The following is a 26,968-nucleotide window of genomic DNA, read 5'->3' as shown; positions in this document are numbered from 1 at the left end:
GCCGCCGCCGCCCTGCTGCGGGCCGACCGAGGAAGGGCCGCCGCTGCCGGCCCCGCTGAGGGGGGGGGGGGAGGGAGCGCCGCGGCCGCCATGTCAGCTGTGGGCAGCGGGGCTGGGCGGCCCCGCGGGTCGGGACGCGCTGCCGCGTCCCACCCGCCAGCCGGCCGGGAAGGTGGGCCTCGGGGCGGGGGACGCGTGCGGCGGGGGGTCTGCTGCGGGGTTGCGGTTTGGGAGGGCGCTGGCGGCGCGGAGCCGGCCCCCGTCCGCGGCGGGACTGGCTGGAGCGCCCGGCTGCAGCGAGCTTCGCGAGTGGGCGTCCAGTAAGGGGAAACCACCCCAGACAGGGCTGTCAGCCGGCGCGTAGCCGGCCCCACGCGGGCTCGAGAACGGCCTGAGGGAGAGAGGCCGCCGCGCAGCCGCAGGCCCGCGGCGGGGTCCCCTCCGCTGCTCGGTGCCGCTGCCGGTGCCCAGGGGCTGCAGGGCGGGGGGGGGGGGGGGGGGGGGGGAAGGGGGGAACGTCTCCACGAAGGAGGCTCCTTTCTAGGAGTTTGGAGGACCTGCTGCGCTCTCAGCATCTGGGTGGCGGGGTGGAGGAGTTGTATCTAAAATTAAATTAGAAATTACAAAAACGGAGTTTTCGTGACATTAGGAACAGCTGATTGCGTTAGTCTCTGGGGATACTGGTTCCTATTTGCAAGTATATGCTAAGCCAAACTTCGTCCAGGTGCTGGTATCATCGTATCAAACATACAGCAATGTTGTATTGAATACTATATATATTTAGTTTCATTACTTTCATCTGAACAGCCTAAAAATGAAGACACTTTCATAGGTGAAAACCATGTAGTAAGATCCAGCCTGTGTCTACCACATTTCAAGTGCTGTGCACATTCTTGGAATGTTATTCATCTGTTGCTGAATACAAAAACATTTCTTTCACATCATTTTATACAAATATTTGAAACCAAAGTATGGCAGAAGAGAGAAAACTGCAATTCATAGAGCTATAGAAATGAGGCGCTGTCATTTCCTATCACATATCATCGCAGAACTTTTTTCCATCTTTACATAGGTGTCAGGTGTCACACGGGTTCCAGCAGCATCAGCCCTTTTTTTTCACATCGGGACCGCAATAGCGATGAAAGAAAAAAAAAAAAAAAGATCCTGCAGAGCTGGAACGCGCTACCTGGAAGAAGCAGGCAACCACAGAGAGCTGGCTATGGTCTGCTCGGCTTACTAATGCCTATCCTCTGGAAGAGCAGGGAAAGGTGGTTGCTGCAGCTGCTGCTAGAAATGTTGCCACTCTGTGAATCCCATTTGTACATTCAGTTGAGACTAATCCTACATATTTGAGGGTATTTGGAAGATTTAAGGGTATTGGGAAGTTAGTTATGGAAACCTTTACATGCCTTTCCTAGATATTGTACCTATTTGCCATGGAAAAATATAACTGAAAGTATTATTGGTAGAGCTCACATACTGCATATGCTCAACATGATATTTATCTACAAGGTTTTGCATAAAGATACACACTTAGTCACGCTCAGAAAGCTTAGATCCTTTTCCTTTGATTTTCCTGTGGCTGACAGCAAAGTTGAGAATTTATGTGGATGCAGAATGTAAATCACAGTCTTAAAGGCAAAGTTTGTGCGCTGGATTTAAGAAATGTTTAAAAAATCATACACATTTATTATGTGGCCAGCTTCTGCAGAGATGCTACTTATTTGGCAATTTTAAAGCAATATTTTGGTTTAATTGACATAATGCTTTTATCTAGAATTATTTCCAGACAATAAATTTGATACAAGGGCTTTAAATTGCTTTTAAATAATTGATAAATAATATCTTATTCCAATACATCTATTAAACCAAGGTAAATTTTTTTTTTGCACACATGTTAGTCTTCTAGGAACACAGACATAAAAAGTTTAAATACTCCTATGGGTTGTTTCAGGGGGATGCATTAACATTTACTATGACCTTGACAACACGAAACCACACAAGTAAGTCATCATCAGTAACTCTAAGACACGAAGAATGCTGCTGTTGTAGCCAAAGTACAGCTGAGGTGGTTTTAAATTTTCACGTCATGGATAGTTTGTAATACTGATTGTGAGAAAATACATTTGTAAACAACACAAACCAGCACCAGGGAGCAGAGAACACCACAAACCATCTATATGACCGTTCCTCAGCACAGTGCTGTATAGCTTCTGAAAGTTTCCTTTCTTAGCTTCTTGCATTTCTGATTGCCAGCTTTTTTTTTTTTTTAGTCACGATCTAAGGAACTGTATTATATCTGGAATTGGAGTGACCAAACTTGGAGACTTGAAATACCACATCATTGTGATCCTGACAGCTGCATTTAATTGCAGATAATGTGCCTACATTTTAAAATAGAAAATGGAGACAAGCAGTTACCTCACTTGCATTTACTATATCTTTTTGCCAGATGAGGCAATTATTAGGTTTATTTATTTTATACTGTCCAAAAATATCTTAGAAAGTTAGCAAAACATATGGATATGCAAAGAGCAACTCTGGTCTCCGCTCAAGTAGATGGTAGCAGTCGTACAGCCAGCATTTAGTCACATCTTTGTTTACAGTCTAAACAGAGATGCAAAGAAGGAAAGCAGTGAAAGGAAACAGATAAGCCAAGGAAGGAAGAGGATGACAGCAGAGGTCCAAGTCTGTTTAAAGGGAAAATCTGGTGTTTCCTTTTCCTTCCACTAGTTTATAACCAGTGCTGCAAATTCACTAGCAGAAACTAAATGTGCTACTGGTGTTTCGGGTTCATCTTTAGCAACGCACCCCAGGTGTTTATTATACTCTGCAGTTACGGAATAAGGATGCGCACAGGTAATATTTTAAGTCCAAGGAGAGAAGCCTCTAAATTTTTCATTTCGGTTCTGTTTGGGTTCAGCCCTGGCTAAAGTTCTCCCAGTTCAGTTCTGGTCTGAGTTCAACAAAACTTCAGAAGGATGGTTCGTTCTATTCCAGTTTTAGGGACAAACCCCCCCCCCCCAAATATATATATATTTGAGCCAGTTTGAGTTCAGTTCAACTCCCCACTAACTGCTCAAATCTCAAAGCTAACCATGTAGATTAAAAAAGTATTTCCTAGACTTTGTAGATCAATGGACCATGGTCAATCCTGCACATCGATATCATCAGACTTTTAGAGTTAAAAGCTTGGTCTCTCTGGTTATGTGGATTTGGGAATCACCGGTGGTCATCAGGCCACACTTTTGAGGACTGCTGAATTCGGGGTAGCAGGTCCAAATCTGTGGGAACCAAGCTAAGCGGCATCTCTTCTGACAATGCTATTCTCTTTACATGTGGGTTATTCCTGGTCAGAATACCAGATTTTTAAATTTACCATACACTTTTTTAAAGCTCGCTTAAAAGTCCCAAATCTTTTTAGAAACTCTGTACAAGTATAATGAGATTTTTAAAAAAAAAAGCTTTTGAGAGGATCCTTTATGCTAATTAGAGACAAGCTGTATCCTAGCATGTACGTATTTTCTTTGTTTTCTACAGACTAATTTGTTTCTGCTGATAACAAGAGCCAAAATGTGTTTTCAAAACTAGTGCAAGCAGATTTAATCTATTAGGACTATGCTGTTTTCAATTGTCTGTAGGACAGCATTCCAACTTTAAGGACAAAAGAAAAGAAATATGAGCCTCTATATTTCTTTATTAAAAACACATCTAATTGCTTAAATCTTTCACAAAACCTCTGAAATGAAGATGGAAAAAAAAAAATATGGTTGCCTGTCATTTTTAGAAAGAAGAGCACAGAAAACATTTCTGAATGTGATGTATCTCAAAAACACTGTTAAAATACAAGTCAGGGTGGCCCAAACTCGGTGGCCTGAAGACCAGATGAGGGTCTTGCAAGCCATTGCCGTCCACTGCCATCCCAGGCAATAATCCCTTCCCTTCCTCCCTCTCCCCTTCCTCCTCACGCCGGTCCCCATTGCACCCCCCTTTGCAAGTGTGGCCCTCTCTAATACCAACATCCAGGTCTCCCGTGCCAGCCACCGAAAACCAGGCTGATGCCAGGGAAGGGAAGGTTTTGGTATGGAAAGACTGCCCAACTTGTAGACGGAGTTTAGGCATGCTGCGCTGGGTGCCGGCAGGGTTTGAGGGCACTGGACTGTGGGTTGGGAGGGAGTGTCACTTCAGGTGGCATTTGCTACTCCAAAAGCGATTCCTTATTGCCCCTGAGAAAAGATGACGGGCAGGACTGAAGTGCATCACTGGAGGGGATCAGCCCCTGGGCTGCTGCTTAGATTATTCTGATACTTCACAGCTTCCCATTCATTTAAATAATAAAGCCTTTAAATTAAATGCAGTTCAAAGAGAGCAATGAATATACAATGTAGGTGACACGTGATGAACTTCCTTAAAAGTATTATTTTATTAAAAGGCATGTCCAGCATGTAGATAAAATATAGCACAGAAAGTTTCAAAACATCTTAAACCATGAGGTTCGAAGTGACCGTGTAGTGTCTATACATTTACATTTGTTTCAATAATAAAAATGTTTATTAGCAGTACTGCAGTGAATTAATCCTTAATGCTGTTTACTTTGATACAAATACTACCAAAAGCTGAATGCAGAATAGTTGCAAGAAGAGAAGCAGGCATCAAATGTGAAACTTGTATTCATTCCAGAAAAAAAAAAATAATCTCTGCGATGAATTGTAATAAAAAGCCTGCAACTAATATTTGCAAAATGTGACTCAGTATTTCTCAGAATTTTTAGTCCATTTTCTTTAAGTATATGAATTAATGTAGTTCTCTGTTTGTTTTGGAAGTTTAATTTAAAGATGCTTTGAGGAGACAGATGAAATACTGCAAGCCTCTAAATATTTACTCCAGACTTATGAAACTAGTTTTTAAATGTAAAGCAACCATTTTAAAAATGTGAGAACAAACAAAGAAAATTCACAAATTAGCCTGAAAATCAAACATTGACAAATAAGTAAAAGGAATTTAAGATTCAAGTCTGAAACCTTTTCACGAAACCAACAACTTCTATTGGCAAGTTACAGCATATGAAATGGTTGTCTAGCATTTTAGATAAAAGACTGGAAGGTTGGTTTTATTTAGGAGGAGAATAACTACTGATTTTTGTAAACTTCTGTTTCTTTCCCAGGCTTTGAACTGGACAAACTCATATATATTACCTATATTTTTAAAAGTTCTTACCTTCAGGTTAAGCTTTTCAGGAGCTAGTAATGATTCATGGAAAGTTTTTACAGGTAGCCTAGCAAGAGATTTGCCACTGCTTGTATTTCTTCCATACGTCCTGTTTTCAAACAAAAAATACCCTTTGATTAAAAATTCTCTTACTGTATTTTGTTCCCTTTCAAAATGAAACCTGTCTGCATGCATGGTTACAGTGGGCTAGTTAAGCAGCCTGCAGTAGGCACTGCACCCTCCATCAGGGGAATTAAAAGAAACAGATGAATTTCCAGAAAACAGTTATCTTCTCACAGGCAGTTTCCTTTGCAGACAACACGCGTCTGAAGCGCTTCAGCTCATGAGGGAGCTGTGATGCCACTTCCACTGCAATCTAGTTAGACAAGAATCTCACTTTCCTAACTTACATTCTTCTCTCTTCCGAGCAATGCAGCCATTCAAAGATATTACCATCATTGCAGCTTAAGTTCTTATCAATGTTAACTGAAATATAAGCGGCTTTTCACCCACACTGATAAATTACAAAATGTTAAGTCCACTGCCCACTTTACAGATAGGTAAATTGCAGCTAATGTAGGGTCAGTCTTGTTTAATATTGCTCTTCCTAAAAGAAAGTGAACCAGCTAAAAATCCCGTAAACAGTAACAGTTGATCCACAACTTATTCTGCCCTCCAGACTGTGTCAATAAGCAGCACACTAGGTAAGAAAAAAGCAAATGTATGACACGTGTAATATCAGTGTCCAGAGCAACTCCTCAAATTTGGAGATTCCCCCTGAGACAAACTGAGTGTGCGTACGGAGATTCAGCTGAACAGATCCTATTTCAGGGCTGCAACCTAGAGAGATACAATTAAATTGCAACAAAGCATTTTGAAAAGTGATTTTACAGCCTTCAGATACCAGTCTTACAACTGTTTCTTATATAATTCTTGTTATCAAGCCTGATCCAAATAACCTCAATAAAGTCAAATGAAGAATTTGCACTGGGCTTTGAATTTTTTCCCATGTTTGTCATACCTCCACATTTACTATTTGTTAACCAACAGTGCACCAAACTGCAATCCTTGGCTATGAAACATCAATTATGGAACAATTTGACTGAAAACAAAAGGATTTACTTATATAAACCCTGCCTGCCAGTGAAAGAAAAAATGAGGCAGGCACATTGAATTTGGGAATTTTTTTAATGTATTTTGTTCTTTGCAGCACTCAGCGCTAAACTTTTCCTGGGTATTATCTGTTTGGACTTTTTCCTATTAAATGTCAGCTTGTTTCTTATGCTAAAGTAAATAGCTTTTGCTCCTGCATTTTTTTACTCCTTAATATCATAGAAAATAATGATATTATTTTGGTATTTCAGTTCCTGGAGAGTTAATGACTCCAACTCTGGAAGAAAAAAAAAAAAAACAACAAAACAAAACAGAGGTGCCATCCTTTTTTTAAATAGGATTTAAGTAGAATAAAATCCATAATTTATCAGGGAGATTAAACACCATAAATATGGTGATACATTTTTACATTTCCCTAGACTTTCTCAGAGGCACTGGCCGCTTCAAAGCCCTGTAGATAACCTGATTAATAAACACAGTTAATCCCTCCCCTCCTTGGCACCCCTGTGACCGGGACAGACTGATTTTGCTGTAAGCTTAATTTTTTCCTGAAGTTCAGTTATCTAGCCAGACTTTGTTTGTATGTGATTTCAAACTCTGCTGATACTAGTTACTCCCCTGGACCTTTAAGCTCTACTAATACACCTTTCAGCACAGCACTAGTCCTGATGGTTAGTTATTTGATACACCTTGTGAGAAGTGCCACCTCTCATAGGAGCTGCTGGCTTTCCCATGTTCTTTCCCTTCAGGCCCTTCCCAGACACCAAAAGCCAGACAGATAATTCCCTCCCCAGCAAGCAGAATAGCTTCTCATCTGGTTTCCTGGCGGCTGTATTTTACCTAGCTTGTAGGATGCCCTCTGTCTAAGACAGCAGATAATGACCAGCAATGTCTGGCACCGATGCCCTTGACAGCGCCTGGCAGCAACGACTCTTCCTCCCAGTTTCTTTGACTGATCTTCAGCCTGTTGTAGAAATCACCCAATTTCAGCAATACTGTGGTGAACCACCATGTTGTTGTAAAGAGAGCTCAGACCTTGGTGATCTGAAGTTATGTGTCGGTGGAATGTTTTTTCCAGGCATTTTCAGTCATGCTAAGGGCTTAGCAAAATACTAAGACCTGCTGAAGTTAACACTAATAAAGAAGTGGTTTTCAGGAGCTAGGCTGAGATACCAAAGTAGTTTGTCATCCCCACTTCCTTTGTGTGTACAGCACTAACCAGCTCAGACCTTTCAAGTAATTTCTAGTTACTCTATTTGGAAATTTTATGGTTTATGTACTAAAAGTTTCCTTTATTTTTATAGTTTTTTAAAAATAAAATTTCTCCTTTCATAGAGTCATAGAATAGTTTGGGTTGGAAGGGACCTTTAAAGGTTATCTAGTCCAACCCCCCTGCCATGGGCAGGGACATCTTCAACTAGATCAGGTTGCTCAGAGCCCCGTCCAACCTGACCTTGAATGTTTCCAGGGATGGGGCATCCATCACCTCTCTGGGCAACCTGTGCCAGTGCTTCACCATCCTCAGCGTAAAAAATTTCTTCCTTATATCTAGTCTAAATCTACCCCCCTTTAGTTTAAAGCCATTCCCCCTTGTCCTGTCGCAACAGGCCCTGCTAAAAAGTTTGTCCCCATCTTTCTTATAAGCCCCCTTTAAGTACTGAGAGGCTGCAATAAGGTCTCCCCGAAGCCTTCTTCTCTCCAGGCTGAACAACCCCAACTCTCTCAGCCTTTCTTCACAGGAGAGGTGTTCCATCCCCCTGATCATTTTCATGGCCCTCTTCTGGACCCGCTCCAACAGGTCCATGTCTTTCTTATGCTGAGGGCTCCAGAGCTGGATGCAATACTCCAGGTGGGGTCTCACCAGAGCAGAGTAGAGGGACAGAATCACCTCCCTCACCCTGCTGGCCACGCTTCTTTGGATGCAGCCCAGGATACGATTGGCCTTCTGGGCTGCGAGCGCACATTGCTGGCTCATGTCCAGCTTTTCATCCAGCAGTACCCCCAGGTCCTTCTCGGCAGGGCTGCTCTCAATCCCTTCATCCCCCAGCCTGTATTGATACCGGGGGTTGCCCCGGCCCAGGTGCAGGACCTTGCACTTGGCCTTGTTGAACCTCATGAGGTTCACACGGGCCCACTTCTCAAGCTTGTCCAGGTCCCTCTGGATGGCATCCCGTCCCTCTGGTGTGTCGACCACACCACTCAGCTTGGTGTCACCTGCAAACTTGCTGAGGGTGCACTCGATCCCACTGTCTATGTCTTTCAACAGAAAAGTTTCTTACAATTATTGAGAATCAGTAATACAACTGTTAGAATCCCTCAAGCCATTACTTCCTCTAGCAGTCAATATGATACTTAGATTTATTTTTATGACAGCAAAGTCAGCAGAAGTTTTATTTTACTTTATTTTAAATGACTGTTCGACACGACACCCACGTCTAAAGGTATCTCTTCCATTTCCATCATGTGTTTTGGCTTAAGAAGAACAAAGCCCTAACACCACTCAACTTACTTTCTGCTAGATCCTAAGCTTATAGCCAAACAAAAAATCCATAGGAATTTTATCAGAAATACAAGAAAAAGCTCTTGAATAGAACATGTAAGTAAATAAAGCTTTTCTATGATCTTTAACAAGGTAATTTACCTACAGGAACATTTTGCTGACATGAGAGGTGGCGAAGACACAGGAATTCATGCAACTACAGAACCCTGTCCTTCCTATCGTATGTAGATTCTGTTTTCTTAAGGTAATGAGACTTAATAAGATTCTCAGATTCTAAAGGTCCACAGTTTTTAGTGAGGAGTAAGTTCCCAATTGTTTTAAGATATAAAAATAAACCCCTCTCCCCCCATATTCTAGTGAACATTTTTTCCTTCTTGCTAATAATTATATATTGTTTATCTAGAATGTGGTTACATAGTGACAAAGGATGATGAAAAGGCTGAGGTACTTACTGCCTTCTTTGCCTCAGTCTTTAATAGTAAGACCAGTTGTTCTCCGGGTACGCAGCCCCCTGAGCTGGAAGACAGGGATGGGGAGCAGAATGAAGCCCACCTAATCCAAGGAGAAATGGTTAGCAACCTGCTACACCACTTAGACATACACAAGTCTATGGGGCCGGATGGGATCCACCCAAGGGTACTGAGGGAGCTGGTGGAAGTGCTCACCAAGCCACTTTCAATCATCTATCAGCAGTCCTGGCTAACCGGGGAAGTCCCAGTTGACTGGAGGTTAGTAAATGTGACACCCATCTACAAGAAGGGCCGGAAGGAGGATCCGGGGAACTACAGGCCTGTCAGCCTGGCCTGGGTGCCAGGGAATGTTATGGAGCAGATCATCTTGATTGCCATCACGCGGCATGTACAGGACAACCAGGTGATCAGGCCCAGTCAGCATGGGTTTATGAAAGACAGGTCCTGCTTGACTAACCTGATCCTCTTCTGTGACAAGGTGACACATTTAGTGGATGAGAGAAAGGCTGTAGATAATGTGGTCTACCTACACTTTAGGAAAGCCTTTGACACCATTTCCCACAGCATTCTCCTGGAGACACTGGCTGCTCATGGCTTGGACAGGCATACTCTTTGCTAGGTAAAAAACTGGCTGGATGGCTGGGCCCAAAGAGTTGTGGTGAATGCAGTTAAATCCAGTTGGCAGCTGGTCACGAGCGGTGTTCCCCAGGGCTCAGTTTTGGGGCCAGTTCTGTTTAATATCTTTATCAATGATCTGGAAGAGGGGATCAAGTGCACCCTGAGTAAGTTTGCAGACAACACCAAGTTGGGTGGGAGTGTTGATCTGCTCAAGGGTGGGAAGGCTCTGCAGAGGGACCTGGACAGGCTGGATCGATGGGCCGAGGCCAGCTGTATGAGATTCAACAAGGTCAAGTGCCGGGTCCTGCACTTCGGCCACAACAACCCCATGCAGCGCTACAGGCTTGGGGAAGAGTGGCTGGAAAGCTGCCCAGCGGAAAAGGACCTGGGGGTGCTGGTCGACAGCCGGCTGAACATGAGCCGGCAGTGTGCCCAGGCGGCCAAGAAGGCCAATGGCATCCTGGCCTGGATCAGAAATAAATAGTGTGGCCAGCAGGAGTAGGGAAGTGATCGTGCCCCTGTACTTGGCACTGGTGAGGCCGCACAGGCTCGAATACTGTGTTCAGTTTTGGGCCCCTCGCTACAAGAAGGACATCGAGGTGCTGGAGTGTGTCCAGAGAAGGGCAACGAGGCTGGTGAGGGGTCTAGAGCACAAGTCTTATGAGGAGCAGCTGAGGGAACTGGGGTTGTTTAGCCTGGAGAAAAGGAGGCTGAGGGGAGACCTCATCGCTCTCTACAACTACCTGAAAGGAGGTTGTAGCGAGGTGGGTGTCGGTCTCTTCTCCCAAGTAACAAGTGATAGGACAAGAGGAAATGGCCTCAGGTTGTGCCAGGTTTAGACTGGATAACAAGAAAAATTTCTTCACCGAAAGGGTTGTCAAGCGTTGGAACAGGCTGCCCAGGGAAGTGGTTGAGTCACCATCCCTGGAGGTATTTAAAAGACGTGTAGATGTGGCGCTTAGGGACATGGTTTAGTGGTGGACTTGGCAGTGCTAAATTAATGGTTGGACTTCATGATCTTAAAGGTCTTTTCCAACCTAAATGATTCTATGATTCTATAAAATATAATTAGGACAATACTGACAAGATCAGATTAAAATAAAATTACTTCTAATGCAATGGGCGCAGCTGCTTGGTTACATTCCCACTCTACCCACCCATCTTGTACTTGAACCAGTTTCTGTCTCTGGTGATAATACTAACAGCAGGTAAATACCCATACAACTGAAATGGAGCCATAGTTCACACTTCTGCTAGGTTTAGTGCTAAACTAAATACAGTTACCAATTCCATTTTCAGCATTCATCTTGCAATTTATTTATTTTTTTTTTCCAAGCATCATGTTTTAGGATTGTGGGATTCTCAGCTTTCCTTTAATTAAAATGAAGAGGTTTTCAGCAGCTAACATTCCAAGTATAAGCTGGAAAAGCTGAAACGTAAAGACTCAAAAATGAAAACCCAAACCAACATATGGGATGAAAAAAAAGTCTTAGGATTAAAGTCCTTACCATGATTTTTGGTTGACTCACAGGCATTGAACCTGTGAAACTGGCTTCACTGAACACTCTGTCCTAGCAATTCAAAATGACATATAGAAGTCATTTTTGGAATCTGAAGGGCCAGCAATTTAAAAGCTAGTGCAGTGAACAAGCCATAGCAACATCCATAAAGTAAAAAAAAAAAACACTGGAACTTTTAAAAAAAAGTTTGGACAACATGATCATGCCTGAAAATTCATGGGGTCTACATGAAAGATTTTTGCACCACTGTAATCTAATAATGTGCTATCCTTGGATTTTTTGTACCATTCCTCTGTGCTGCGTCAGAATGAAGCCGAGCTTGCAGCAAGCTATAGTGTGGTTTAGTTGTACTAGTGCAATGCATCAACTCTAGGGCTGGCATCCTAATGAGGACAAGAACTTTGCTTTCATACAAAGCGGACTAGTTCCCCCTCCAGTCTGTTCAAAATATTGTTCACTGCTTCGAGCACGCCATAGCCACAGACCCTACTTATTCCTCACAGTAACTAACACAAATGATATGAAGTTTAAGTCAGTATGCTCAACACTTTGTGTCTTGATTCCACATCACAGTAACTGCTCTTATTTACAAGAATCACCACCTTTCACTTTACTAGCACTCCTTGTCTTCAGCCTGCCAGTTTGCCCTTGTGCTTTGGAGAACCGCTAACAAAAAGCCCAGCGAGCTGCCCTGCATCTGCCCCATGTTGTTCCTCAGAGCTTGGCTCTGCCGTGGGGTATACCTGGCCTGTGACTGCTTACATTAGGCTGCCAGCAACGAGCTGTAAATCACTTTTTGTATGTACAACATGACTGCCTCAGTGCACCCCAAAGCTCTTATCTTCTGAGTCTACTTGTTCCAGCATCGGTATTCGTGACTTTAAATCCCCAGGCCAGGGGCTAGCCTGGAGGGAACTTATTTTAAAGGACCTTAGTATAATGCATTCACCACTGAAACCCCAAGCATATCACAGCTAAGTATCACCTTGGCTAAAAATGCCCAGTAGTAGAAGGTTAATGTAGCAGCAGGTTAGAGTGTTTCCTTACTGTAACAGAAGTTATTCCGTATAGCAGCTATCTCATCTCAAGGTAGAGCTAGACAAGAACTGGAAGAAAACAGATTCATGAGAATGAAAAGTGTTCCCAGGAATACGGTTCTTTCACGGGCACTGCTCACAGGAAAAGCTCCTCAGCTTCAGGGTGGCAGATCCTAGCAAGACAGATGACAAGCACAGAAGAACTGTGTGATTACAACACATACCTGGAATACAAGAGCTCTTCTGGGATGGGAACTGGAGGGTGGTTGCTGTGTTACGTGAAAAACTTCCAACAATCTGCTACATTTTGGCAGGGCACAGGGAAAAATTTTACATAACAAAAGCTTTTGTTTTGTTTTTCAGGAGAAAAATCCCCCCATTTCTATACTAAAGCTTGCATTAAAAACGGGGAGAGAGAACTGAAGCCGTGGAGGAGGAGGAAGAAAAGCCACCTTTTCCACAGAGAGAACAACAACATATCAAGTACTTGCCATACCAAGGGACTATCCCCTCTGCCTCGGGTTCTTGGTGTCTCCCTTGTCTGAATGGCCATGCTACTCATTTCTGCCAGCATGTTAATGACAGAACTGAGTGCGTAACAAACACTGGGAGTTTAGATGCAACAAAATAAGCTGGTCAGTGCCCCAGAATTTATGAGAAGACACAGCACCTTGACAGTACTACAGAGCAGTTAAGTCACAAGGAAAACAAGAAGATTATTTTATGTTGTTTCTATTTCAGCCTGGGCAGGGCTAGATTACAGCAAGTCTTGACAACCCTCCTTGTTCAAACACAGGTCTATTTGCTTTAATTAAAAAGTAAGCTAGGGAAAGAGTTAAAACTATGAAATTGTTGACTGAGGATGAATCTATGTCCTTGTTTCTCTCTTTACTGCTCTCCTATTTCTCTCATCCTGGAAATTTCTTCTATTAAATACTTTACATTTACACTGAGGAACAGGTACTGAGGGTCTTAGTTCCTTCTTCCCATTTGGAGGACTGCTGTAATAGAAAAAGACATGTCCTGTGCTAATACCTAACTACGGGAAATCAGCAGACAGCCTCTAAGCCACTAATCTGAATGTAATCCAGCTATACCTTTGAGCAGTACCACAAAGGCAAAGCAGGGGTATTCATCCTCACTGATACGTGTGCATTTATTTGAGTATTAGCTGGGAAATTAATAGGTTTGTAAGATCACTGTTTCCTGAATAGTAGCAAATCCATACATACAAAGATTGGGAGATTGTTGTGCAATTTAATTTACTTTATTGAGTAATAGTCTGATAGCTACAATGGTGAATTAGAAGAAAAGGAAAAAAAAAAGGAAAAAAAAAAACCAACGCCCTCCAAAAACCCCCACAAATCCGTATTTCCCCACGTTTTGGGAAACAAGCTGAAGAAAACATTCTACACTGTAGAAGACAGCTGTAACTGCTGATATCCATGTTTTGACATTGGAACTGAGCAACTGCGAGTCTGCAGTGTACAGTCCTAAAGCCTCAACCAAAAGAGGCTTAATAGTAATAACATGGATATATCACCACTGGGAAGATGTTAACACGTTAACAAAGATTCTGCGATACCAATCTGGTATAATCAGCAACATACTGGGTTCCTATGAAAGATGTGGCATTTCTCCTTAAGGTCAGCTTTTAGAGAACTTTGAAAAACAATGTTTTAAACTGATTACTTACAGTACTCCTTTGCTTGCAGAAAAGCATAAGAATTATAGTTCAATAAAAACTGAATAGATGATCACTTTTTTGACTGGATTTGATTAGTTGCATAACTTTGGCAAGATTATCACAGTGTGATCCAGTTAAGCTTTCAGGATTATACGAACACCAGCACCAAATTAATCTTGGAATCGGGCAACTGAGATACTTATGCACTCTCATACGTCTCTGACCACTTTTGCAGTCTTTCCCGGTCCCACTGCTTCAGTTAGCATTTGATAGTTAGTGCAGTATTTTATGCCATTGACAAAGCAACACAATCTGGACAGATTCCTGGCTTCTCTCTCCTTGCAAGAATAGCGTACCACCTTGTCGAACCCCCGAGGATGCAAGCTGGGATTATTCTACATAAAGTCTCCCTTTGTGGCATCTGAAATAAACAACCTTTCCCCCAGAACTGCCACTGTTTTGACAGTGAGTTCCATGCTGAGTTGTACAACTGGTTACTCAGTTCTTTGGCTGATTTTAAGAATTGCATTTAAAAGTTACTCTACATTAGAGGCATTTAGAAAAGATGTTTATACCTGGTATTGGTACTCTTTCAAGTACTCTTTTAGTCTTGTTGGTAATGGCAGCTCCCAGATCTGATTTGTACACTTGTTTATAGTTATTCTGCAGCGGTGTTGCAAAGATGGAGCGGACGTATAGAGAGGTTTGTTCAAGTAAAGATGAACTGTTCCATTTGAAGGTGTTTCGGTTCTGTCCTTGCACATAAGAACATAGTACTCAATCAAATGCACAACGCTGTTGAACTGTTTAAGTCTAGATCTGACACAAGTGATAGAGTCCAGTCTAAACTTGCCGTCTTGATATTCTATACGTAAATTGGTCGGTCCCGCTGACGTTTTTACCGAAATAGTCAGTAGATACTCTGAATGTGAACTATCCCTAACCAAGAAGGTCCCTTCGGGGGCATCCTGTAATCTCTCTTTGGCTTCAGCAACAGTCATGTTGCCCCAGTACCATCCTGTCAAAAGAGGAGAGAAAGAAGGGTTTTGTTTATACCTGTTTGTTTGTTTGTTTGTTTAAAAAGGTGCTCTTTGGCTGACGTGCTTGTAATAACCCATTTCCTTTGTTGTTTGAAAGCTAAAGTCCTGCAGGCATTGTAAATTTTTATTTGCTATTTAAATTCATTTGCTTTACACTGCACCTCGTTTTGACACAGCCTTCCAGGTCACTGTTTATTTTCATATCTACGCATACACACGCGCAGACTTTCCTGCGGCGCCCTGCGAGGCTCACGCCGAAGCCGCCAACCCCACGGGCCGCCCGTAAGGTAGCAGGGACGCGTCCCACGGCTCCGCGCTCCGCACACGCCGGGGCGAGCGCTGCGTCCGCCCGGCACACGCTGGCAGCCCGCGAAAAGCCCGCTTTTGGTAACTCTAGGTCGGCTGTTGTTGAAATGAGCTTTGTCTAGCAATCGGAAGCAGAGAGGGGTAAGAAAACAACTTCGGCGGTGCGGCTGCGGTCCTAGCAGGGAGGCGATGAAGAGACAAAAGCCCTTCCCTCCGCCCGCGGCCGAGCCCCGCGTCCGGCGGGGCCGGGCGAGCCGCCGCCACGCCGGCGAGCGGAGCGCAGGTACGCGGGGCCGAGGGGATGCGGCGGCCGCCGCCTCCCGCTCCCCACGCCGCGGCCGCCCCGGCCGGGGGCAGCGTCCGGCCCTCGCCCGACCGGCGATCCCGAGCTGCCGCCGGGGCGCGGCGCTGCCGGCACGGGCGGTGCTTTCGCTTCGGCCGCCTCAGCCCACGGAAGGTCGGAGCCGCCGCCGCCCCCAGCCGCCGCGGGGCCGCGACCCCGCAGCCCCGGGCGGCGACGGCAAGCATCGGCCCGCCGCCCGCTTCCCCTCGCGGCCCGGCGGGGCTCCCCGCCGCGCCGCTCCGCTCCGCTTCCCCCGGGACAGCGGCGCGGCGGCGAGCCGGGCACCCCGGCGAGCGCCGCCGCCCCGGGCGCTCCCCCCTTCCCGGCCGGCCGCCCGGGCTTACCTGCCCGCCGTAACTCCTCCATGGCCGCGGCCAGCTGCGCCGCCTCACGGGACTCCTCGGCAACAGGCGCGGCTGCCGCCGCCGTCCCGGGGTGCCCCCAGCGCGCCCGGGCGCTCTCCGCGCTCTCCAGGGACCCGGTGGAGCGCAGGGTCATGGGGGGCGGCAGCGGCGGCGGGCGCGGCCCCGCTCGCACGCAGGTCGGGAGCTGCCCGCGGGGAGAGGGCTCCGCTTCGCCGCTACGGTGCTCAGCGCCGCACCGGGTGCATGGCCCCGGCCCCCGGCCCGGGCGCCGCCTGCGAGCGGAGAGAGATCGTGGTTAGCGGCGAGCCCCGCGAGAGGCGCTCCCAACGCAGTCCGTGCGTTTCTGGCGCTCCCGCTTCGGAACTTCCCAACATCCAGAGGAGGGACCGAGGCGAGAAATCAGCTCCCAGCGGAGCGGGGGAGGGACATCTCCTCCTACCCCCACCCCCCGCCGCCCAGCCTGTCCCCGGCTCCCCTCCGCCGGGGACGAGGCGGAGGCGGCGGCCCGCGAAGGTGGTCTCGCTTTACAGCGAGGGCAAACCGGCTGATGCGCCGCTCCCTCGGCCGGGGTAGGAAAGCCCCGTTTGGGGGGCGTTTGGATAGGGAGGAAGTCGTAGGGGAGAGCCGGGCACGTAAAGGTATGAGCGGGGAAGGGTAACCACGGAGCGGGGCAGGTCCCAGACCCGGCGCTGCCCGGGTTGCACGCTGCGGTGCGTAGGAACGGCACGGTACGCCTTTCAGTAAGGTCACACGCGAAGTCGCGTACCTCTAGGAACGGGATCCCGGCGTGGGCCGTGCTCCCGGGGTGGGAGCGAGCCTCTCCCGGCCAGCGGCGTGCCCGGGGGACTGCGGGGCGGGTGCGCGGGCAGCGCCGGCTCCCGGGGCTCGCTGGCCCCTTGGGTACGGGAAGGGCAGCGCGGTGGAGCGTGCGATATATTTAGCACGGGGCAGGAAACGTGCTTTTCCCGTTCCATTAAATGCTGATATTATAAAAAATGATCTTTCCGCTCGGCTGAAGCGAACGGGAGGTACAAAAAGAGCCTGTCGCGCTCCCACCGTCACGCCGGGAGCGATACGAAGCCAGCGAACGCCAGCGAGGCGGAGCCTAGCCCGCCTGGCCGGGGGCGGGGAGGGGGCTCACGGGGAAGACCGGGACCCCCGCCGGTGCTTGCGAACCGGGCAGAGTCTCTGCCTCCCGGTGCGCAGCAGCCGCCAGGTGAGGGGCTATGCCGAGGTGGCTCCTCCCGTCACAAGTTCCGCGGCGGAGCTCAGAAACTTTTCCAAATTAAACTTTATTGGCAGCTGATAGGTTTGCTCTGCCGGGTTTCTATCGTAACATACGCAGGCACACACGCGGCAACCTCCCGACAAAGCCCATCCCCGTCCCCTTCTCCCCCGCGCAGGACCTCCCGCCGCAGGCTCGGGGACCGGGCGCAGGTGCGCCTGTTACCGGAGCGGCTGCGGGCACGGGGCCGCCGGCCGCAGAGCCCCGGCGCAGGTGGGAGCAGCCTTGTCGGGAGTGCCCGGGCGCGACCCCTTGTGAAGGGGAAGCGCCGGAAGCGTCTGGCCGCCAAGTGCCGTCGCCCGCGGGAGCTTGGCGGGGACGGAGGGTTTGCGAGGCCGTAGCAGCTAGGTGCAGCGGGGCGTCCCCCGGCAGGGACGAGGAGCGCCGGAGCGGCCCGCCTCCGGCTTCGGGGAAGCCTCCATCCTGCCTGTCGGCAGCTCCGTCCCGGGAGCAGGGCGGCAAGCTCCCTGCTCTCGAGGAGCGGCAGGGCATCGGGCGTAGGGGGGACACGACGACGGGACTCACCCGGGCTCGGCGGGACGGGGCTGGGACCGCCGCTGCCGCCGCCTGGAGGTGGGGCGGTCAGGTTGTTCTCGCTCCCGGCGGCGTTGGGGGGCCGGCGGGGCACAGCACCCGCCGCCGGGGAGAAGCGTCGGGACTGCGCTCGGGCAGACAGACAGGCTGCCGCTGCCGGAGGAGGATGGTGCTCCTGGGAAACAACACCCTCCGGTCCCCCCCTCTCCCCGGCGCGGGCGGTCTGTTCGCCTTTGATTGCGAGGCGAGGGCATCCTCCCCCCGCCGCTCCCCCCTCCCGGGATGGCTACATACAAAGGCTGCTTTCCAGGAACTTTCCAGGAACCGCATCATGTGACAGGACCCGCTCCGGCGCCTCCACCGCGATCGCGGCCAGCCGGGGCCGACGCACCGAGCCACCGCCCCTGTCACGCCGGGGCAGCGGTCGCCTAGCCCTCCCCCGCGCCTTCCCCCCCGCCTCCTCCGCCCGCGGAGCCGCGGGAGACGCGCGGCGAGCAGGTCAGTGGCCGGGGCCGCTGAGGTACCGGCGCGCGGGCGGCCGTTGGAGCCCGCCGGCGGGGCCCAACGGCCGCCCGCGCGCGGGCCGCGCGGCACCTCCTGAGGTAACCGGGCGAGCGCGGGAGCGCGGCCCCCCCCCTCCTCCGCGGTGGAGCGGGGGCGGCGGGGTGAGGGCGAGGGGCGCCCGGCCTGCCCGGCGCCGGCAGCCGCGGGCACCTGAGCGCGGCGGCGGGGCCCGCCCTCAAGGCCGGGAGCGCGTCAGAGGCCGGTGCCAGGAGCTCCGTGCCAGGGACTTGCGGCGGCCGAAGCTCCTGGGACACCCCACCCTGGTCTCCACCCCCCTTCACCCTCCGGCGCTAAATACCTCGTTGCTACAAACAGCCATTACCCGCCGATGCGCGCGCCGCTCCTTTTTCCCCCCTCCGCGATTTTTTTTTTTTTTTTTTTTTTTTTTTTTTTAAATAAACCCGAAGCTGTTTTTCGGTGCAAAGATGATTGATTGCGCCGCGGGTGCTGCTCGGTAACCAGCCGCCTTCTGCCGCTGCCCGGGCGGCCTCGAGCCGACTTTAGAAAGACAAAGAAATAGGAAAGAAAAGCAAAAGTAGCCGTATTAGTCTCACCCCAGGTCAGGGCTCCCTGCAAATTGCACGGCGGTATTTGGGAGGGAGTATTTTTCGGGTTTGACAGGAGAAGGATTAAGAGGTGTCATTTTGAAGTCCTCAGGAGAAAATAATATAAAATAATACAAAATAATATCTTTAAAAATCGGGGGGGGGGGGAGCCTTTGTTATCAAAGAGAGAAATGAATATGTATTAGGCTGGATGGTCTGGCTGAGGGAGCGGGGCAGCACCGGCACACCAGCTCCCCTACACAGAGAAGGCTCCCGCAGGGACACTCCTGCCTTGGGTCGTACTCCCCAGTAACTCCTGCAAGTCAACGTTTCTTTAAAAAAAAAAAAAAAAAAAAAAAAAAAAGACCGTGGAGGACAGTTTCTGAAGGCTTTTGTAATAGATCTTACTTATAATTTTTAAACATCAGGGGATGAGTGAAGTGTATTAGAGTTACTAGTTCTCTTAAAAAATAAGTGCTGTAATTAAGCAGATTCATCTGAGGAAAAAAAATCTACTTTAAGTGAATTGGTCAGTATGGTTTCATCTGTTTGTAATGCCTGGGTGCTTTTGAATTTAATTTATTTGGCTTATGAAAAAAGGTGGTTTTAATCACTGACAGCACTGCAGATTTAAAATGAGGTCTGAGGAACAAACATGGGCTTTCTTACTTAAGCATTCTCAGAAATGGTTTAAAACAATTTAGGTCTTGAAGGTCATTCTTGTTCCTGTTTTCGTTCGTGCAGTCAGATAGCCTCAGATTCAGCGTCCAGTGACTCTTGTGGAATGCCCACTAACTTTTCATTGGATAGATGTGAAGAGGGAAGAGAATATGTCTGTGTCCTTTGAAATTTAGTTGACAGTTCTGCTACTGGTGATGTGAGATCTTGCGTAAAATCTAATTTACTTTTTCAGAATTGCACTGGCTTTGCTATGTTCAGAAGAACAAAAAAAAAAAAAAGGAATACAGATCTATTTTTAGGAATACAGATCTATTTTTATTACTAAAATAATTCCATATATGTATATGCAGGCACAGAGCTTTTGCTCAAAAATATTATATCAAAATAGATACAATAGTGTTCAAATGAGGGCTATTCTTTTAAAGTTCATTAATTCAACTTAGAGAAATAGAATGCATCTTCTCGAGATACAAAGCTGCTTTTTTACAGCTTTGCTGTAGTTCTCTTTCCCTATGTTATTTATTAATGGCATTTTTATGTGGATAGTACCTCAGGACTTCCTTTGCTTCTGCTGTTTATTCGTCACTTGAAGTCATAATAATTTGTTTCTAAAACCACAGCTGGCTGCTATAAAGGCAGAGGGAGGAAGACCATGATTTATGTGGTGAATGAGAAACAAGAACAGAAGAATGTAATAAATATTTGTTACTTAAAACTTCAGATATTGTTATGAAAAAGGTAGCATAAAAATTAAATAGGCAGTATATCAGCAGGATCTTTCCTAAACAGAGTTCTGTTAATTTTTTTTTCATGAGAAGTTAATGTCTTTTAAAAATAGTACTAAAGATCTGATAAATTTACAAGAGTAATGAAATTCAAACTTAAAAACTGCAAATCGATCTTTCAATGACACTTTTGGCACCTCATAAGAGTACTTCGGTTCACAGTTACCTTTATTCTCTGGTATGAGACTTCCATAAGTACTATAGGCTTGGTGGAATCAGTATTTCACTGTTTCTTTCAACAATGTTAGTTAGCTGGTTCTCTCCTCTGCCTGGGTGAGTCTTTCACACAGTCACAGAAAAGGTGATTAAATTAAATTACTTTTTGGATTATGGGCCACATGTGGTGTATTAAACTACTTTAAGCTACTTTTTAGCTTCTTTGGCATTAGGATGTTTAATACATATTTGGTCCGCCTTAAGTGTTTTAATACATAAAAAATTAGAATGGAGTAGGAGAAAGATGTGAAATGGAGAAAGAGAAAAGAAGCAGAACGGAGATCTGAAACTCTGAAAACTTAGCTTTCCATCATGTAAGCAAAATAAGGTTTTTTAATTTGCCATGTAACAAACAGTAATTCTTCTAAACAGGGTCACTAATATGAATAGAAGATTAGTTTATACAAACGGGGATTTAAAATTTTTAAGTACAATTCAAACCAAGTGCTTTATTTATTTTTGGTCTGTATGTTTTGGGGCAGCAATTCTAGGACAAATATTGCCTGTGTGTATACAGTTACAAATGCTTCCGAGCCAGTTTTAGAGGCATATCATCCGACTGGAGATGAAAGGCACAAACTTAAGGAATCTCTGATTTCTTTTCCAGATACTTTCTACTGTGCGTGAGCGTTTTGGTTTGGGCAGTATATCATCCATGTAGTAGATATTTTTAATCGAGGTTTATATTAGTAGTGAAAACATGAACATTAAGAGTTCTTGAAAATCACAAGCAGAATATATTGTGTTTCTCACTTGTTTTCAAACGTATGTGCTCAAGAAGAGAAGGGGAGGGACGAGTGGATTTATTTTTTATTTTTCCTTTAGGCAAAAATCCCTTTCATGACCAAGGAAGGAGGCAACAACGTTTTTACAACAGTATGAAGTGCCTGTTGCTAGAAATGATTTTCACTTTGTTCCTGAAAAGTATGCCAAATTTGCTGGAGAGCTAGCACGCTGATTTATTTATATAATATGATGTGAGTGGGGGAGGGGGTAATGCATTTTTGGCCCAGCTGATTTTGCTAAATTTGCTTTGATTTGCTGAAAAGGTTTACTGATTTATTTAACTAGATTTATCTGAAAGAATACAAGGGGCCTTTCCTTGCTCTCTGCATCCTTACTTCCCGAAGATGCAGCACAGAATAGCCATTATCCATGATACACCATTCGGTCAGATAAAATCCACTTTAGTTAAAAAGCCAGCTATTGCTTATCACATATGTCTGTTTATTGACCACATTTTGACAACTGTTTACCTGAACTGATCTAAATAACAATGCATAACTGCCACAGTTCCTCCCTGTCCTGTGGTTACAGCGGTCAGGCAGCATGTCTGGTTCTCGAACAGAGAAATATGAATATTGAGCCCTTATCTCAAGCAAATTAGAACAAGTTAATCGTAGCTTCGCACCACAAACACGGTCCACAATGCGAGCCCTTAGAGAATTTCTCACTCAGCAGTCAGGAGTAAGGTTTGCTTATTTCACAAAGAGTTCCTAAAACATAATAAATATAGCAGAGAGAAAACAAATATTTTCATAAATGGGATCACTCTGCTCTTTCCAGCTGCCCGAGGAACAGAATATTTTGATGAAATAAATTATGATGTATACCAAACAATTTTACTCTTAACCAGCTGCCACCTTATTTCCTGCCATTTTTATCTATTCAGATGTGAGTGCTTTATCTTTCTTAAGAATATACATTTGGTAAAGGAGAATAATCAAAAATCCAGTGAATAATTTCTATGAATCAGTGGTGTTCCAAAAGAAAACCAGCACTTGTAATGTAAAAGCAAGCCATCAAGAGACAGCACAAAGAGAGCAGTACTTTGAAATAACATCCAGATTATTTTCTTTCAGAGACAGTCGAGAAAAAGAAGATCATTTCCTTTAGTTCAGTGGATAGGTAGACGGATAATCACCGGCAAGCATGAAACTCTGACCATAAAAAGGTGGCATCTAAATCCTTCTCTCATCTCATCATGTGCTTTATACTATTTAAAACTTACGGTAGCATCTAAAGGCCTCAACTTCATTGAGTAAGAGGTTATCTAGACACACTTACGATCTTTAATTAAAAACATTAAATGTAGTGCTTTTATAGTTTCTCTACTATTTACAATTTAAAGTAAAAACAAAATAACAAAAATAATTTGTCTGGACTTGTTAAGGAAAAGTGGAATGTGGCAACACAGAGTACTAAGTATAAAAAAGAAAAGATAATTTACACAGCAGTTTTCACCTTATACTATGTTAGGCTTCTTTATAAACAATGAGCAGAACTCTGTCACTTTGTTATTTTGTGAACTATGCAATTTCACTCTGACTAGAACTAGCTAAATATTGCCGAAAGTTACCTGAGGATAATTTGTAAATATACATGCTTTGACAGTGTTTTCTTCCCTGTCACACTTCGTTTTTATGAACACGATAGAAAAAAAGACTACTGGCAAGAACCGTTTTGATAGTAGTCGTTTTAAACAACTACTAGGAGAATATTTGCTATGGATTTCAATATTCAGATTATAGTATAAGATGCTGTGACTGTAATATTTATTTACCTTGTTTTTTGGCTGAGAAAGTGTGTATATGCCTGAGAAAGAGTGCATAGGTGTATATATCCACATACACCTATACATACACAAGTTTACAACCACGCTCTTTGAAGTTCTGGATTTTTGGAGAAATGTACACTCTTGTCTTTGTTTTAGAAAAACCCTAGAGATAGCACAGCTGAAAGCACTGTGAAATCTTGCATTCTCGTCCTAGATGCTGCCAGAAAAAACAAGCCTTTTATGCTTGAGGAGGCTTGAGATGTTTTCTTGCCAGTTGCAAGTCCTACTTCTCAAAGTAAAAGAGAGCAAGTAATGTCTGTGAAGAAAGTTTTCCTGACAGACGGCATGCAGGCAGCTCTCCTGTACTCTGCCAATCCATAAGTAATTAAAGTTCCTTTGTTGGCGAAGAGTCAGTTCTGAAACGAATAAGGAAAATTAAGACAGGTGATGCAGTGTCTGTCTCCAAAGGAGAGAGTTTTGAGTGCAAAGTAAAACAAAGATGAAGAAGAAACTGGGTTATATGTCTCTGAATAAATGGTCTCCCATCAGAAAAAGATTAATTTTAAATCACTGTTCTCGTTCTTATATTAAAGATGGTTTAATTCACCCAGAGTTATTTGGCCTTGAAGATGAATTCCTACAATTAAGTGTTTATGACTGAAAGTGCTGCCATGGAAAGCAGAGAGATGAATATCACTTCAGGAGTACTGTGAACCATTAAATGAGTTGTAGAACCTTTTCCTGGGCATGAACCACTTTTAAATTTCAGACTAAGGCTATAATAGACTTCAGCATAAGGCCTGATGTGTTGCTGTATTTAGCAGTTTGAATAACAGGGTAATCAACATGTACTAATGTGTTTATACAATTTTAAACTTCTTACAGCTAATTGAAAATATGCTGCCCATGGTATGTGTATATGCTGCTCGGATCAAATACAGTTTTCAGATTAGTGCGTTAAGTGTTAGTGTCAGGTAATGAACTTAACCTGCCTCTGATGTGTTGGCTTCTTTTGGCTCAAGATAGGCATGGCTGCTTTCCCCACTTCAGTATAAAGAGAGGCTGGCCATGGAATGTCATACAAACCTGAACAGATGACAAGGAAACAGTGCTAGCTGCCAACTAGCTTCTCTCTCTTTATTTGTCGTGATTAGTGCTTGTTTTTTGTCAGGAAAGCTCAAGGCATCATCCTATAACTGACTGGCATGTTGGGAGGACGTAAACTGAAATACAGGCCAGGCAGACAGAGTGGCATTTTTGGGGCTCAACAGAGGAAATAGACACAGGGCTACTCATCCTGGTTAAGGAAAGAGCACTCGTCCACAGCTCGCCTTTTCTTGGCACTGCCTGTCCATTCCCAGGACTGCTTGCCCCTGCTGTAAGCGGTTTTGCCAGGTATGTGGAAATTAAAGCTCAAACAGTAGTAGATAAAATTGGAGAGACTGCTTGAGGCAGTTACTGTCTCCCCTTATACTGTACCTGTACCATCCTCCCCATGGCTCTGGTGAGTGCTGCCTGCAGCAGGGATGAGAAATTAACTCGCGCATCTCCTCCTAAACGACTTCAGCTTTCGGTCTGGTGTGTTGGGATCAACCCCAGTTTCAGCGTGGCTCAAAACTGCAGGCGTTCAGGAGCAGCTTCATGAGCTGTTTGGTCGTGAGGTGGCAAATTCTGTTACGGGGTGGGGTGAATGGTTGGGGATGAGAGTAGTAACTCCTTCAGCCATCTGATTTTAATCCTTTACCGTATGTGACTTGAAGTCCTTAGATGCCCTCTACTGCCATATACCAGAATTAACAGATGGCTCTGTGTAACCAAATTCAGATTTGCTGAAGTTTATTATCTCTCTGTCTTTGTAAATGAATGGGGGAGGGGAAATAACATCCGTAATTATTACAAAATATGCAAAGGCTTTTATAAAGTGTGAGTTTGGGCTAGACATCTTTTCTGACTTTCAGTGCCATTGCCCTGTATTTCAAAATTTTAACACTATTTTTAGCATTCTCTTCAGAGCTCACTTCTCCGATAAATTATCCCTCTGGGAATAAATTTGATCCAGAAAGATGCCTGAGGCACAGCAGAATTTTTCCCCAGCATTTCAGGCCACATCGTGCTAGACGGAAGGAAGCAGCAAAACCTGCTGCTGTAGATCAGTCTCTGTTCTGGGAAGGAACTAAAGGATGTGTTTAGCTGTCAGATGTGGTGTTTGCATAAGACAGAACAGCAGTCAAGAGTCTGTGTCTAAAATGGAACAAGAATGAAATTTCTGTCCCGCATTTGCCTGTGTTACGACAGTTTTTGTGTGCTGGCAGGCACAAAGCAATCCCAAGTCAAACAGAACTAATCCTGGAGGGAATCACTCTACAGGCTCTAAGAATCAAGTGTTTCTGCGGTGTCTGAGCTTTAGCTGTGTTGGTTGTGTCAACTCCTTTTCCCTTCTAAAAGGAAAACCCAGCAGAACAATCCCACCTTTAATTCCCCAGCCCAGGTTCCTAACGCTGATTTGACTGAGTGGGTTTGGTCCAAATGAAATTAGCAGCCACGTTTTGTGTACGTTCTTAAACATGCCTAACCTTTTCTGAGGAGGGTCTGTTACTGTTCATTTTACTCTGGGTGGTTGCCAGTGATGTTACAGATAGCAGGAGGGATGGCAGCAGGGAGCGTGAGCTGTCCAGTGGAGCACGTGACAGCGGGGACCTGCTCCAGGTAAGTGAGGGGGGACAAGTACAGAGGACCTGCAGGGGGGCCTCTGCCAGGCTAATAAAAAGATAAAGCTTGGGTTCATCGAAGGGGTGAGCTTTCAGACGACGCTTGCTTTTCCCTCCAGCACAGTCCTCCACTTTCAGGCACACTGGTCTAGACTGTGCTACTTATATTTTTCAGGAGCTTTTGTAATTTTTCCAGAACATAATCTCAAACTAACAGAAGTCCATAGCAAAATCTTGTTATGAACAGGGGCTTTGTCTGTGAGACTATTTCTGAAAACGCCTGACTGTTAGCCATTGCATAAAAGGCTGAAACACAAATTTGTTCATATGCTTTTGTTTTCAGTGTGTTCGTTTCTTCAAACCCCGCCCCTTTCTCCAAGAAATACGTTAAGTTCTTCAAGTCCTCCTGGCAGGTGGGCTATATATTGTTATGGTGGCAAACCTGTGAAGCTGCACCAATTTATACCACCCGACAATGTGGTCCATTGCATCTATTTTTACTAGATCCGTGTTTTTCCAATTTCTTCCTGTTCTTTCAATGGCATTTTTTTTCTATCCATCAGGGAGTGGAGTCCTGCATCCAGAGAATGTAAGTAACAGCTGTTTCCACTCAATTTGCATTTATATACCTAACACTTCAAAATAGATTATTTCTAGAAGCTTTCACAATCTAGTCAAAATTCCTACTTAGTCAGAGGTACTAGTGAGATGTTAATGAAATCCCTTTGGACTGGCTGACAGAAAAGATGCAGCAACGACAGAATTCCCCAAACGACTGATCAGTTGTGCTTCTGACAGTTACACTTCAACAATCAGTTGAAGCCTATCTTTTCATCTCCTTGGGCGTTTTCAGGATCAGTTCCGTGGGCTGTTCTAAGGAGGGGGG

General features: G+C 45.6%; 2 protein-coding genes and 1 long non-coding RNA gene across 6 annotated transcripts in view; 1 reads left to right on the top strand and 2 right to left on the bottom strand.

Annotated features, from left to right (window-relative positions):
• Positions 1-14,771, bottom strand: part of CRADD (CARD and death domain containing adaptor protein) — a 95,503-nt gene extending 80,732 nt beyond the window's left edge. Inside the window, exon 1 of the mRNA XM_076334563.1 lies at positions 14,729-14,771. The gene's annotated coding sequence lies outside the window, so the exon portion shown is untranslated. The remainder of the gene's footprint in view (positions 1-14,728) is intronic.
• LOC143158530 (uncharacterized) overlaps positions 1-26,968 on the top strand; it is a 50,037-nt gene that overhangs the window by 8,603 nt on the left and 14,466 nt on the right. For 2 of the 3 annotated variants that reach the window (XR_012995022.1, XR_012995020.1), the window contains exon 1: positions 26,530-26,671. This is a non-coding gene — a long non-coding RNA (uncharacterized LOC143158530). Of the gene's footprint in view, positions 1-26,529; positions 26,672-26,968 lie in introns of those variants that run through there. The other variant, XR_012995021.1, reaches the window with a different exon arrangement.
• On the bottom strand, positions 12,453-18,427 carry SOCS2 (suppressor of cytokine signaling 2). Of its 2 annotated transcripts, XM_076334521.1 has the most exons (4): positions 18,018-18,427; positions 16,187-16,479; positions 14,729-15,171; positions 12,453-12,535 (listed from the first exon to the last, which is right to left on the bottom strand). In XM_076334521.1, the coding sequence occupies exons 1-4, from the start codon at positions 18,278-18,280 to the stop codon at positions 12,509-12,511; spliced, it is 1,026 nt and encodes a 341-aa protein (XP_076190636.1). In that variant the 5' UTR covers positions 18,281-18,427; the 3' UTR covers positions 12,453-12,508. The 2 variants fall into 2 exon arrangements, with proteins under 2 accessions (XP_076190636.1, XP_076190645.1); XM_076334530.1 differs by lacking the exon at positions 12,453-12,535 and having other exon boundaries at positions 13,269-15,171; positions 18,018-18,424.

The sequence above is a fragment of the Aptenodytes patagonicus genome, chromosome 1, assembly GCF_965638725.1.
Source record: "Aptenodytes patagonicus chromosome 1, bAptPat1.pri.cur, whole genome shotgun sequence".
Taxonomy (NCBI): Eukaryota; Metazoa; Chordata; class Aves; order Sphenisciformes; family Spheniscidae; genus Aptenodytes; species Aptenodytes patagonicus.
This window is presented reverse-complemented; position numbering and strand designations above follow the sequence as displayed.

What these genes read in the sequence shown, in the direction of transcription:
- SOCS2 (XM_076334521.1), bottom strand. Translation starts at nt 18,280, where the DNA reads ATGCCCTCGCCTCGCAATCAAAGGCGAACAGACCGCCCGCGCCGGGGA. An exon ending in GGAGGAGTTACGGCGGGCAG is followed by an intron (nt 15,172 to 16,186) that starts GTAAGCCCGGGC and finishes CTCTTTTGACAG; the next exon opens with GATGGTACTGGGGCAACATG. An exon ending in TGAAAGAGTACCAATACCAG is followed by an intron (nt 12,536 to 14,728) that starts GTATAAACATCT and finishes GTTTTCTTCCAG; the next exon opens with TTCTTGTCTAGCTCTACCTT.